We start from the raw sequence: 13,372 nt of genomic DNA on the forward strand, positions 1-13,372 counted from the left end.
GAAAGACCTGCAAATAGGAATGAATCAAGAAAACCTTTTTGTTGATTTATTAGCCAAATCATCTAGACATGAAGGCATGGAAAATTATTTATGCACACAAATAGGTTCTTACTTGTTTTCTACAAATACAAAAACAAAGACTTTAACATAAAATCCTATAATTCCAACTGGTATTTTAGGGGATTCAAATGTACATTTATTTTGAGTGCGTTAGTCTTGAGGAGTCATTCAATATCCTCGCTGCCACTTCCATCCACAGGTCCTGTGAGATCAGCTTCAATATCTTTTTCTGCCTCCTTGAAGTCTGACTGTTCGGGCTGAGATGTCTCCATTGGTTCCTCAGCTGGTTCCGGTTCAGGTGATGGTGTTTTGCTCATTCTTGCCAACTCCACCTGGGGAGATCCAAAAATTAGCGGACACCAAGACTCTGTATATTTTGTAGTCCTTAAATCTTTATTTTTCAATAAAAATTAATAGCATAAGGCACATTGGTAAATAAAAATTAAAAACATTGTATTATTTCATTTCACCATTTAATTTTACCTGTGAAACAATGTTAATGTTTTCCTCTTGTATGACTGGATCCGACTCTTCTTGCTCCATTGGTCTTTCATCGTTCAAGACAGCTGGGTCTTGGTGGGTTGGTATCTGTGGCTCCATCAATGCTGCGGAGGAAGCCTCTCTAAAAACTGAGGTGGGTGTAGCAGCAACTGGTTCAATCTGTATGATGAAAGAGAAAAGAATAGAGTTATGAACAAATGACTACTAGACCAATGCCTATTTATTTTATAAAAAAAAATAAAAACACAAAACAATAAATTACTTTATTTGAAAAGTTAAGTAAAAGTTGCTAAAAGTTAGCTTAGAAAATATTAAGTGTGGGTATCTTTATACATTACCTCTTTCTCCACGACGGGCTCTACTGGTTTCGGCTCTGGTTTTTTATTTGCTTCCAGGACAGCCATGATGGAAGAAGGTATGTGAGCTTGCTGTTTCAAAAGGAAAACGTAGACAGTTGGTGTATAAAATGGAAACATAGCTGCCGAACAACAGGCTGCTTGATGTTCTGCTTTTGAAATTCTTCCACTTTTTACTGGTGCTATGACAAAGTCTGTATGACATCTGCTTTCACACCCAATGTGCATCAAATTTTGGACAGTGAAAGAATTCCAGTCAACTTGGAAACAGCTGATACCTGATGAGGAGTGAAGGAGTGGACATGCTGTAGAAGAGGCTCCCTCATCTCTGGGCAGCGCTCAAACACGCTTGTCAGTTGGGCGGGCGGCAGCTGTAGGAGCACGCTGAATGACTGAGGCTTTGTCCTCTGGCAGCACTTTACAAATCCTTCCCACACTTTGGGATACTTCCATACCTACAAGAAAAAGTAAATATCAAAATGAAGACAATTGCAAATCATATTTGTATGTAAGCATGTTCAGCATAATTGAGAAATTCAAGTTAAAACTTATTTCATTTAAAAAAAAAAAAAAAAAAAAAAAAAAAAAAAAAAAAGTGTAAAATTTTTGTGCCAACCTGCTTCATGATGAGGCGGGACAGAATGTTCATGACGAAGCCGCCCAGTCGGGGATACATGGTAAGGGACTGGATGACGGTACGCATGAGCAGCATAGGGAGAGGATTCTGCTCCATCAGCTGCTGCATCACCACAGCCAATACCTCAGAAGTATACACATTCTTCTCCCCGAAGCACAGGTTGGTAGCTGCAGTAAAGAAGGCATATTGATTATTACCAGCTGTGGCACATGTGCAACAGAGACTGATCAATATCACATCACTGAAAAAGCGGATTACAGGCCCTCGTCCATTTTACAGGACATGCTAAAGCTCCAGCTGATCAACACTGATAAAGATGCTTAACAGAAACCATATTATTTCATCTTCACTCATCATCAGTGAAGACAGACCTTTTATGATTGACTTCATATCACATTTGGTTGAATCTATGTTGTGTAAGGCGATGAGCAGGTCTCCTGGGGTGAGAGGGGAAACAGATGAACTTCCCTCACCTGAAAAAACACCACACAACAATCAGAAGACATCAGGGTCCGTCACATGAAAGAATCTTCTGTGTAAAACCACATGATAGCCACCAGTGGAACAATGAGTCTTACTGTGTTGAGTTCCCAAGAGACGATTGAACACCTCCTTAACTACTATTGGGTTGAGTTTGATCAGCTTGGGCAGAGCCTGGATCACTTCATTCTATATAATAAAACAACAAAAGAACTCATGATTATCAAGTTGGAATATGATAGCTTGCATGATGTGCATTCATGCCATATCACTCATACTATATGCATCTGCCTTACTTAAACTACACCACAGTTTCACCGTTACCTTTTCTAGGCCGTTAATGACGGGGATGAGGAAACGAACATCAGGCACTCGCTTGTGGTAGAGGTCTCGCACTCTCTCCACCAGTTCTGGAGATGGAGGCACTGAACAGAGGAGAAGTTTGACATTAACACTGCTTTCTGATTTTGTTTTCTTTTTGTTGTTCTGGTGGATTTTCTGTATTTGTTGATTACCCACAACATAAAGCACGGCTTTATTCTACTGGCTTTTTACCCTTATCTGTTAAAATGTGCAGGCAGCGAGTAACTAAAGTCTCTGCTCCTTTAGGACAATTTTCAACCAGAAGCAGTAGCTCAGGGGAGTTCATGCCCATTCCACGGATCTAGAAAAATGTAAAACACACAATTATATTAGCAGCACAGCTCAAGACATACATTCATAAAAGTAAGTTAGCTTTCATTTTATTTAGTTTCTTCTTTGAAGGAAGACTTCACTTAGCTTTTTAGGTGGGTTAAGGATGCAATAACATTATTAACTCTCTTACAAATCAAGAAACTGTGGTCTTGAAATTGTTTGTAATTGAAGACTCCTAGATGTGATTACTTAACTTCGGTTTCCTACGTATGATCTGAATAATGGCATCTTGTGGGAAGGAAATAATGTGTTTTAGTCCACTTCTCTTAAAACTGATTGCACTGTTTGCTCCATTAACTTCCACTGTGGCCAAGCCAGTTATAAAATTGATAAACATATAGTCTAATAATCCAGACTTTGCCTTGAGGTGATGCTTATCAAGCAAAACTACTGGGTATGAGATGAAGATATGGATTTCCTTAACCCAAAGGCTTCATTTCTGATTTTTATTTTGGCAGAATTACATAGTGTCATGTCAGTGAAAAAAAATTGTTTTCATCAAAACAACTTAAAACATACTTTGGTTCCACTGATAAACAGCTCTTAAAAAGGGAAAAACAACAACTGAGAACAAACAGACTTACCGGTTGCTCTATTGCTCGAAGCACACTGCGCTTGATGTCAGCAATGGCCTCGGTGTAGACAGACGCAAGCTCGTGGACCAGCCGGTGGTTTAGTGGCAGCAGGGACAGGTAGAGGAACAGACACTGTCTAACTGTCTCTTCAGTCCAGGGGGCAGCCACTTCTGTCTCAACAAATGAAACATACTGGGAATTCAGGATTGGATTCCAAAAGTTGTACTGAAACCTTTGGCTGACATGAGCCCTAACCGGTAACCTTTCTTTCAGGATTTAGGGGCTTCATAACATTTCCTCTAACAACTTTATTTTGCTTTTGAAAATCAAAACAGCTCAATACTATTAAGAAGACAAGTCTTAATATTCTGCAAGGCATGTGATAGGATGCGCCATAAAACTAATTACTACTTGTATTGTTTTGATTACACATTAATTACACATCAGAGTATTCAAAAAAACATTCCTCATGACTTTTGTCTCAGATCTCTTCTTTTTCACACACACACACACACACACACACACACACACACACACACTACTGTGGTGTACAAGCAACGAGTAGGTGTACAAATCAGTGACTGGATTTGCCACAATTTATTACAAACCATTTACACATTAAGATAAAACTTAAGGCTTTTACGGATAAAAGGCTATTGCAACATTGTATCAGGTATAATGTATGCTAAATGATGGAAACACGACTCCTGTCAATCAAATCTGATCATGCACACTCATCCTGTTCTTATGAATTTGCTAAAGTTTCTTAAGCACATCTCTTAATAAAATTAGTCAGTGTGTTAACATACATTTACAAGGTAGATACAAGATGCAATATGTGTTTAAAATATATATTTACATATAATATACAGTTATGTAATAATGTCAGAAGGATTGAGGTGAAATTAATCTTTGCAAACCTGTGTCCTTGTCAGCTCCAAACAGCAGAGATGGAGGGTTGGGATGGACCAGAAGCTGCATGTAGTTCAGTGCAAACTTCTCAATGTAGTCTCTGAGTTGGTCTTTCTCATACATACGCTTTAGAAAAGCCAAAGCAGTGGTCCGCACCTGACAATATAACAGGCATTAAACAAATGAAAGAAGAACCACAACACACACACGCAAGTTAAATAACTTGTGAAGATCACCTTCTCCTTCTCATGTGAGCTGAGATCCAGAAGTACATGAAGATACTGAAACTGTCTTGATGGTCGTTTGATAATAAGCTCCTTTAATGTCGTCATCCCCAAATACACCCGGGACTAAAAATGATACAATCAACAGTTGAATGGTTGTGCAGAGAACTAACGGAGAAGCTGTCTCCTTTTTGTGGTATTTACCTCATCCTCACAGTAACGTCGTATTACTTCGAGTGCTGACTCTGTTATAATGGGAGCCTCCAGTACCAGTTTGGTAAAAAGTCTGCAAGAAAAAAAAAAAAAAAAAAAGGCTGATAATAAACTCACAGCATCAGTACATAAACACTTGTTTTAACATTTTCAGTCATTTCAGTCAGAAAAGCAGGAAACCTTATGTTTAAAAAAAAAAAAAGAGAGTTAAAAAGAGGAAACAATAAATATATTTCCTCACCCATCTCTCTGCTCAGGTTTCTCCTGCAGGCCAGATAGCATAGTGTAGAGACAGTGGTCATAGCTGTCCAGCAGCCCAGTGGGCAGCTGGCTGAGATAAGTGTTGTATTCTTGGTAAAGGAGAGAAAAGGCCAAGTCGCTCCGTGTTCTAATGTCCTCCAGAATAAATTCCAGCACATCTTCTTTCATCATCCCTTCAAATTGCGTCACCAGTCTTGACAGGAGCTTGACTCGGACCTGCCACACAGATTTAGTATTATTACATTATAAAAGAGGTAGGAAGTGACCCTGAGTAGCCACATTTTCGATCTAAGGAGCTTGATTTGACTGGATCTCTCACATTTAAACTGTTGAAAATGTGGTTATGAAACAAGGCGCCTTCCATTCCGGCTGATTTTTTTTTTAATAAGTGAAGATGTTTGTGTAAGTTGAGATCAAGAAGCTGTGATGGTTATTGTGCAACACATGAAAACTGGGGAGAAGATGATTTTATTTTAAGTGGTCAGTGCTTCATCAGTTATTTCTTACAAGTCTGATGGAAAAAGGTCAATACTATATTGCAAACATTGAGCGCTTCTCATTCCTTATCAGAATAGGATGAGTTTGTCATGGGTTGAGCACTTACATGAGACACGCCACTTTGTGCGATTGCTTTCTCTGAATGCAGGATGCGTTTGACTGCTTTCGATGTTAACTTTTCAATCTGGGTGTCGGATAAAGGCTGGATCACATCCGACAACCGAAATACCTTTTTCCTCCCACTTGCCCCTGTCATTCTGTAAAACAACAAAAAAAATTTATATATTACATGGTAAATACTGCAACTTGCCTACATAAAGGGAAAAGCTAACTGCTGCCATCTTTGTGGTTTTAACAGAACTCACTTGGTTTGTGCAGTAGGAAGAATGGGTTCGGGTAGCCTCTTCACTGTGGTAGGAGTCTCAGGGCTGGGAGGCTTTTCTGCATAACCTCCCACCACAGAGATGGCTTGGCCCAACATAACTGCTGGAACTTTGCGCTTGATGAGCAGATCTTTGGCAACAGAGTCGTCCTCATTTCCTTCCTCTTTGCCTGCCTCATCCTCTCTGGCTTTGCACTGCTCAAGTCCTAAAATTCAATCACAGTAGCAAGCACAGTAAATGGTCTGCACTTCTATACCTTAACTACCTATTGGCACTCAAAGTGCTTTACCCTGCTTCTTATTCACCCATTCGCACTCACAATCTCACACTCACTCATACACAGATGGGAGAGCTGCTATGCAGCTGGCCAATGCTCACTGGAAGCAACTAAGTTGTGGTTCAGTGTCTTGCTCAAAGAAACTTTGACATGTGTCCGGAGGAGCCGGGGATCAAACTAGAAACTGTAGGATTGTTGGATGATCGCTCTACCTTCCTGCCACAGTCGCCACAAACAGTGTAAATGTGTAAAGTGGATATAAATAGTAAAGAAAATCTATAGGTTTTTTGTAAGATTCTCTCAAACAGGTTTAATTTGGTATGACACATACTATTTGTCTGATTTTAAACAATAAAAGTAACTTTAAAAAAAGTGTGTTAAACTTTATTTTTAAGGGTTTCTGCACTACACCTATTCTGATAGATGTACCTAGGTGAATATAAATGAAAAGGAAGTTTCAACAGAATCAGAGTGTAGACAATAAAAATTTTTTTATTCTTATAAGCTGGTGCCAGATTCTAAATAAATTTAATATGCTTCTTTTTTCCTTGTTATTGACAGGATGACAGTAAACCAAACATTTTTTGATTTTGGATTTCTGCTGGAATTGATTACTGTTGAAAAACTGAGAATGAAAAGTTAGTTACTGATCTGCAAATATGACTCAATTTATTTAAGACAGCAAAAATCAAACAAATCAAGAAAAATTCCTCATGAGGAACCCTAATCGCCCAATTGCACAGCCTTACGAGCGTACATATCATGAATACTGGGTCTTGTTTGTTTTCTGAGAATCTACTGCACCTACTGGTAACTTGTTTTCCATGTAGCAATAAAAAATATACTAAAAACTTGGAATATTCTGGATAGTCACATTGTAGTGCTATTATTTTGAACAACACTGTATCTACACTTGATGTACTAACTTCTCAATCTTTTCATGGTACATGTCTTTGTTACGAACCTGGACCAATCCCAGCTGCAGTCATCTGGGTGGCCATCAGCCTGGCCAGATGCTTAATTTGGGCGTCAGTGCCTGCTGACTCAACAGGTGTGTATGTGGCCTGGAAGGATGCTGGCATGACATCGGGCAGATAGACCATGCTGATAAGTACCTAAACACCAAAACACACATAGCCTGAACTGTCATACAGTTGGAGTTGAAGTGAGCCAAAAAAACAAAACCACAGAAAAAGCTGCTCACCAGGTTGGCTACGTTCTCAGGGTTGAGCAGAGGGTGCAGAAACTCAGCTGTGAGGTCAATGGCAGACTGTGCGACTGGAAGAGCAGCTGGTTTGGGGACGGACAGAGGAGCTGGCTCTTCTTTGTCCTCATCATCTTCTATCAGGGTTGGCTCTGAACCCAAGCAACAAATGACCAGAGATATGAACGATGAAGCAGAATGTGCAGTGACCAACATTTTCTTGTTCAAAATTATCACCAGGCTGATAATTTACACTCAGATGACAGATTTTTGTGTTGACTGTGTTTCTACTATGATAAATATGAAAAACCGATTCTACAGGTACTTCGTTTTTCTCAAAAAGCAAAGACTCAAAGCCTTATGGGAAAAAGATACAATATTTTTTCACATTTAAAAATGACAACACTACCAATATTTCCAATTATTTCTACCTGTTTGGCTAACACAATCGAATTACAAATATCACAATGTCTATGACTCTACTCCATCACTACTTACCCATCTTGACCTTTTTCCCCTCTGTGTATTGTTCATGGCGGGGCCGCTTGCGTGGCTCACGTGGCACAGGTGTGGACCGAGTTATTTCATTTTGTGGCATTCCCAGGTCCAACAGCAGAGTGCTGATTTGACCTTGGAACTCAAGGCTACAGGGATGCTTGAGGACTGCCACCAGGTGAAGCTTCAGGTTCTTGCGCACGCTACTGACTTGAGACTTAGCCAGTGTGGGCGGTAGGTTTGCTAAAAAAGCAAATAAATGAAAAACAGTCAAGTATACAGAGAACAAATTATTTTGTAGAGCTAATTTATGTCATTTCAAAAATTCAGTACCAGGCAAGATGTATTTTGTTTCAATAACCGTGACTATCACAATTGCAAACCTACCATGCAGCGTCTCATATGCCTGCACCACCTCTGACATGAACATTGGCCTCTGACGGGCAATAGTGGCCAGTGAGCCCAGTGCTGTTGTGAGGTTGATGCTGGAAATAGCTGGGTGGACCATGAACTTAAGCAGCTTCTCCAGTGCCGTCTTCCCCTCCTCACACAAGACATCTGTGAAGAATCATTCCAACAGCATGAATTAGTTTTTTTTAAAGGTGGAGCTTTAAAGGAGTGGACTAAAAGACATTATTTCCTTCCAACAAGATGCCAGTAGTCATACCATATCTAATGTATGAGTGATCTTTGGGAACTTTGTCTAGGCTTATATCGCCCTCTTGTCGTTTTGGGACATCAGAGTCTGATGTTCGCGGTGACAGAGCGATGATTAGCGATTCAGTAAACTTTATAGAGTGAGTGCGCACGCCATCATTTTCAGAGTCCAGCAAGGCCAGAACATCCTCCTTCATCTGTGTGACTAAGTCCCAGCATGCCTCCTGCATCTCTGATACCACTTTGGAGCGCACTAACCACTGGCATAAAACAGACAAAGATTAGGTTGTAACTTTGTATTGTCGTACTCTCCAAGTGAAAATGGATTACAGATGTACAGCATTTTGTCTTTAGGCTAAACTGTAAAAGTTCAAAATGTAGAAATTCAAGTATCACATAAATTCTGTATTTACCTGAAGAGTAAGTTTGTACATCTGAGTGAGTGTGAGGATTGCTTTTTTCACCACATTCACACTTTCATCCTTCAGCAACATGTTCAGATTAGCAATCAGTCGGAGAAGGAGCTCATTGTCCCTTTTACTGGAAGGAGATAAAACGGTAATTGAGAATCCTGCAGTACATTTTCCTTGTGTGAACATGAAAAATAATAAGACCAGTAAACTTGTCTGTCACTCACCAGGCTTCCTCTATGAAGCCAATGACAAACTTTTTTACTTCAATAGATTTGTCAGTCTGAAATGCGATCATCTCCTACAGGATGAAAAGATCAGTGGCAAAAGATTTGTCAATCACATTTTAACCACAGACGTGCTTAAAGTATTGAATTAAAAAACAAACAAACAAAAAAAAAACACTTTGATGTTTCATAGTGGGGAAACTCTTTTCTTCATTTCTTTTTCTTATCAATTGTCAGTGTCAAAGTGATACCAAACAGCACACACAGGCCCTTTTCTGCATTTAAACAGGGTGAATGACTATAACATTGACACCTGTGATAACAACTGAAACATTTCTATGTAAAAGCTTCATACAGGTTTACTTACATCCAAGAAATTGTCAAGAAGAGAAGGATCCTTGTTGATGATAAGCTCCTGGACCTGAAAATGACAAACTAATTCATTCAGTTTCCTCTATAGATCTTGCGCATATGTGGAAGGGTACATGCAGGGGTAGAAAGCAGATGAGCACCCAGGATGTCTGAATGCAAACTGGCTAGGTTATATCTGAGAAACACTTGAAGCTGCCCTGTATTAACATCTTTTTGTGGATCTCAGTAAAAACCTGATTCAAAGCGATCAGACTACAAACCTGTTTGAGAACGGTAAGCTTTTCATCTGTGGGTATCAGAGCAGCCTGATTCAGGAGATCCACCACCTGAAAGGGCAAGGAAAAAAATTGATGACTTGCATTTGTGGAAAACAATGTTTCCTACACATACAATATACTAGGATGGCAGCGCATGTATTTTTTTTTGAGCCTCCCAAGTACATTTGGCAACATGTTTTTTTTTTTCTCAATCAATCCAAGAGAACAATGACATTCATTATCAGTTAACTAGAGGACCATTTCCCTTGCACCTGTATTACTTATTTGCAGCTTAAAATGACAAACAACAGCTTAGATCAGCAGTCAGTAGGTTTAATTTCTCAATTTAAAATAATTGTGTTGACAATAACTGTACCCTCTCCGTGTCGGTGGGCAAACAGGATTCAACACAGCAACCACTGCTAGTGCCAAAGACTGTCCATATAAGTTAAAAGTTATCACTCTATAACAACTTTGAAAAACCAGCTGTTTAAGTGTCTACATAGTAGTCGTCATCCTATCAATGAGGCCAAACTTTGACATTTACAATAAATCTGCATTGGCCAATGTCTGTACTCATGCTGGCAATTTAACAACTGTGTCTATAGACACACCTGCAGGCTATACAGCCAGCATTTCACTCACACGTGCAAATAAAAATTAGAGCGGTTTGAGTAAATTGTCTGGTGGCATCAGCCACAGTGACTGAACCAGATGCATTTTATTTGTAATTGAAATGAGGAATGAATAAGCAAAGCGAACCTGAACATATAATCGTGGTGCTAATGCTACATTCTCCATTCTCTGACTACATTTTGTTGCTGTACAGTGCGAAAAGAAAGTAAGGCACACATGATGAACAAGTAAATCTCTCAGAAGAACATTGTCTGCACCAAGTGTGATCCGTCATCCAGTCTAATAGTCACAGCCGCTTTTTTGCTGATCGTTAATTACTATGAACAGGCCTAACTGAAAGCCGTCTTTACATAGGCGAGTGTATAGCAACCATTTAGCCAAATTCTGTGGGAAACACTGCATAAAATGAAACCTTTAGCACTATCTGAACTAAACCCCCAAAATATAAAAGGTAACATCTCACTTGTTGTCCTTCCAGATGTTTGGCTTTCTCGGTTGGCTAATTAATTTCTCAGACCCAGGAGCAAACCATAAAGATATGGTCCATATCAAATGGACATATGGACTGAACTATTAGTTTACAATTTATCCTAAATACTAATTATTTTTACTGTATTTCACAGGTAGAACGGTTTATTAAAACACATCTACAAGGCAAGAAGAAGTCCACATTTATGGAGAATTTATGTTCCAGGGACAGACACAGAACTCAGTGTGATATTGCAACAGTTCCTGTATCACAGTTTTGTTGACTGACCTAATGTTGCAGCATTATGAATATTACTATTTGTATTTGTTACAGTATTTACTTGTTGTTACTTGTAGATGATGAAATGGTCTTCAGAAAAGTAACACTTGGGGGACTGCACTTCATCTAAACCTCTAAGAGAAGCTATAAATGTTCTGTACTGTATGGGTCCATCCTTTAACAATATACATATCTAGTCTCATTACCGGATACGTCCATTATGTCAATATAAGTCCCCCGTCTCCTCATTTTTATAAATCCAGATAAAGGATGTCAACAGCACAACGATAACGTTACCTTCTCACTGGTGGTCATATCGACGACATGGGGGATTTGAGTTTCCCCCCCCTCTGAAGAAAACTCCATGATGATGATGCTGCTCTGCTTTGTCACTTTGAAGATAACATGGTCTTCACAAATCCTTTTAAACTTCGGGACTTATAACCGCAGTAAACAAAGACATTAATCGTGTATCCCCGGCGAGATTTAGTCCAGGGAAGTTCAGAGTTTGTAACTAGTGTAGGTTTTGAGTCGACCTGTAGAATAAACACAAGTGTGCCATATTATAAACCTGTTTACCAGTAAAATAATATAGATATAATAATTCGTATATTAATAATTAGGTTTAACGTTAACGCACTTTGCTCTAACCGCTGCGTTAACAAGTTAGCCCGCTAACATTACACTATGCTAATCGCAATGCTAACCGTGTGAGCGGTTTTTACTTTATATTATGAAACAGTTATGTCATAGTTACTCACCACTAAACAAACACGTTGAATCGTTATTTCGACAGCAATCAAATATGGATAGTGTAACCCAACATAAAAATATATTAGCTTTAACGTATTAAAAAGAAAATGACACAAACCTGCTAGTCCATAAAAAAAGCAGCCATGTTTAATTAAAAAAAAAAAGTGGCGTCGTTGTTCTTCTTCTTCTACTGCTAACGAGGGCGCAGCACAGAGGCTGTCGCCACCTGCTGGACACATGGAGAAGCCTGTGGTCTCCCGTGTCCTGTGTCCTGCAACAGGTTTCAGCCCCACAGACAAAGACACTAGATTTCAATTCAAATACTACCTAACGACATTAAGGTACTGTGCAGTACTTTTTGTCTTAGCAATGCTTAGCAAATATTTATTTTATTTTATGGATGTACACAATATAAAAACAAATACTGTGACTGGTGTTCAGTGAGACATCCACTACACTTCTTGAAATGTATTGGACCAAAGACTCACCTGTGACCTCCATGGCTTTTGCAGCTTGTATTGATTGATACTGAAAACTGATCCTGCCTAAATAGAAAAACCACCCTTACATGCCAATTGCATTAGGGATGAGATTCAATTTCTGGAAACACTTCAAACATGTGGAAGTTGATAGGACAGTTGATTCCACCCTACAACAAAAACAAATGAAGTCATAATTTACCATAGTTCACGTATTTGTTTTATTTAAAAGCAATTGTTTTTCATGTAGACTGGACTATCTCCCCTGTTTGTTTTGAACATTGAGGATCTTTTAAGTCACTGTGTTTGTAATAGTTCATAACAGAAACATATTTATTTTATTTTCTGGTTATATCTTAATAAAGAAACCTAGAAATAAATATGGGTTGTCAGTGCAACCGATTTAAACTGAATATTTACAAGGCTTCTGTGGTGTCATTTTGAAAAACCATTATACTTTAAGTTAACGGAAAATAATTTTCGGTGAATACGTAAGAAGATCAACACCCTGGTCACCAAAGATGGACTCTTAACCACAAAATAATTTTGCATCTACTTTTAAAAGGTCCCTGACCTAATTATCTTCATTATATTACAGTTTTATCTCCATAGTTATCTGTATGTTTTCCTACATCTATTGTTGATAGAAATATAAACAGATTTTATCATGTCAGTCAGTAGGGTGCAATTCAGTGACTGAACAAATTCAAGTGTAACATAATTTCTTCTACTGCACTTACTTGTAACGGTGGAATAAAGGAAATAGTTTAATAGTGTGAAAATAATTTTCGAAAAGTGTATAGTGTACTACTTGGATGTATTTATTTTATGCCACATTATAATTTTGTGGCAGATGCCACCAGACAGATAACCCCTACAGGGATGGGTTATCACTTCTCTCCAATTGTTTATTACTATTTGTTAATGATTAGAGTTATAAATGGTTATTATTTGTTATTAGTTACTTTGTGGAATTTCTCATGTAGAACACGTTAGGCAGTTTATTAAACACCCTTTTTAAAAACACCTTTTAACTAATTTTCCTCATTTTAAGTGAGCCA

At 38.6% G+C, this 13,372-nt stretch overlaps 1 protein-coding gene across 2 annotated transcripts; it reads right to left on the minus strand.

Annotated features, from left to right (window-relative positions):
* Positions 1-31: 31 nt before the first annotated feature.
* Positions 32-12,036, minus strand: sympk (symplekin). 2 transcript variants are annotated; one of them, XM_067515866.1, is made up of 27 exons: positions 11,951-12,036; positions 11,377-11,615; positions 9,699-9,764; positions 9,434-9,487; positions 9,067-9,140; positions 8,843-8,969; positions 8,440-8,689; positions 8,160-8,330; positions 7,776-8,015; positions 7,278-7,429; positions 7,038-7,188; positions 5,779-6,001; positions 5,520-5,670; positions 4,896-5,131; positions 4,646-4,727; positions 4,454-4,567; positions 4,226-4,373; positions 3,315-3,475; positions 2,590-2,698; positions 2,359-2,459; positions 2,133-2,223; positions 1,926-2,027; positions 1,534-1,721; positions 1,196-1,372; positions 900-989; positions 544-720; positions 32-392 (listed from the first exon to the last, which is right to left on the minus strand). In XM_067515866.1, exons 2-27 carry the CDS (start codon positions 11,443-11,445, stop codon positions 225-227), a joined length of 3,672 nt encoding a protein of 1,223 aa, XP_067371967.1. In that variant the 5' UTR covers positions 11,446-11,615; positions 11,951-12,036; the 3' UTR covers positions 32-224. The 2 variants fall into 2 exon arrangements, with proteins under 2 accessions (XP_067371967.1, XP_067371968.1); XM_067515867.1 differs by having other exon boundaries at positions 11,841-11,971.
* Positions 12,037-13,372: the final 1,336 nt, after the last annotated feature.

This window comes from Channa argus, chromosome 9 (genome assembly GCF_033026475.1).
Source record: "Channa argus isolate prfri chromosome 9, Channa argus male v1.0, whole genome shotgun sequence".
NCBI classification, from domain to species: Eukaryota; Metazoa; Chordata; class Actinopteri; order Anabantiformes; family Channidae; genus Channa; species Channa argus.

Excerpts from the sequence above, each read along its gene's own strand:
- sympk (XM_067515866.1), bottom strand. The coding sequence starts at position 11,445 with ATGGAGTTTTCTTCAGAGGGGGGGGAAACTCAAATCCCCCATGTCGTC. Across the intron at positions 2,460-2,589 it reads GCACATTTTAACAGATAAGG|TGCCTCCATCTCCAGAACTG; the intron begins GTAAAAAGCCAG and ends TCCTCTGTTCAG. Across the intron at positions 2,224-2,358 it reads TCATTAACGGCCTAGAAAAG|AATGAAGTGATCCAGGCTCT; the intron begins GTAACGGTGAAA and ends TTTATTATATAG.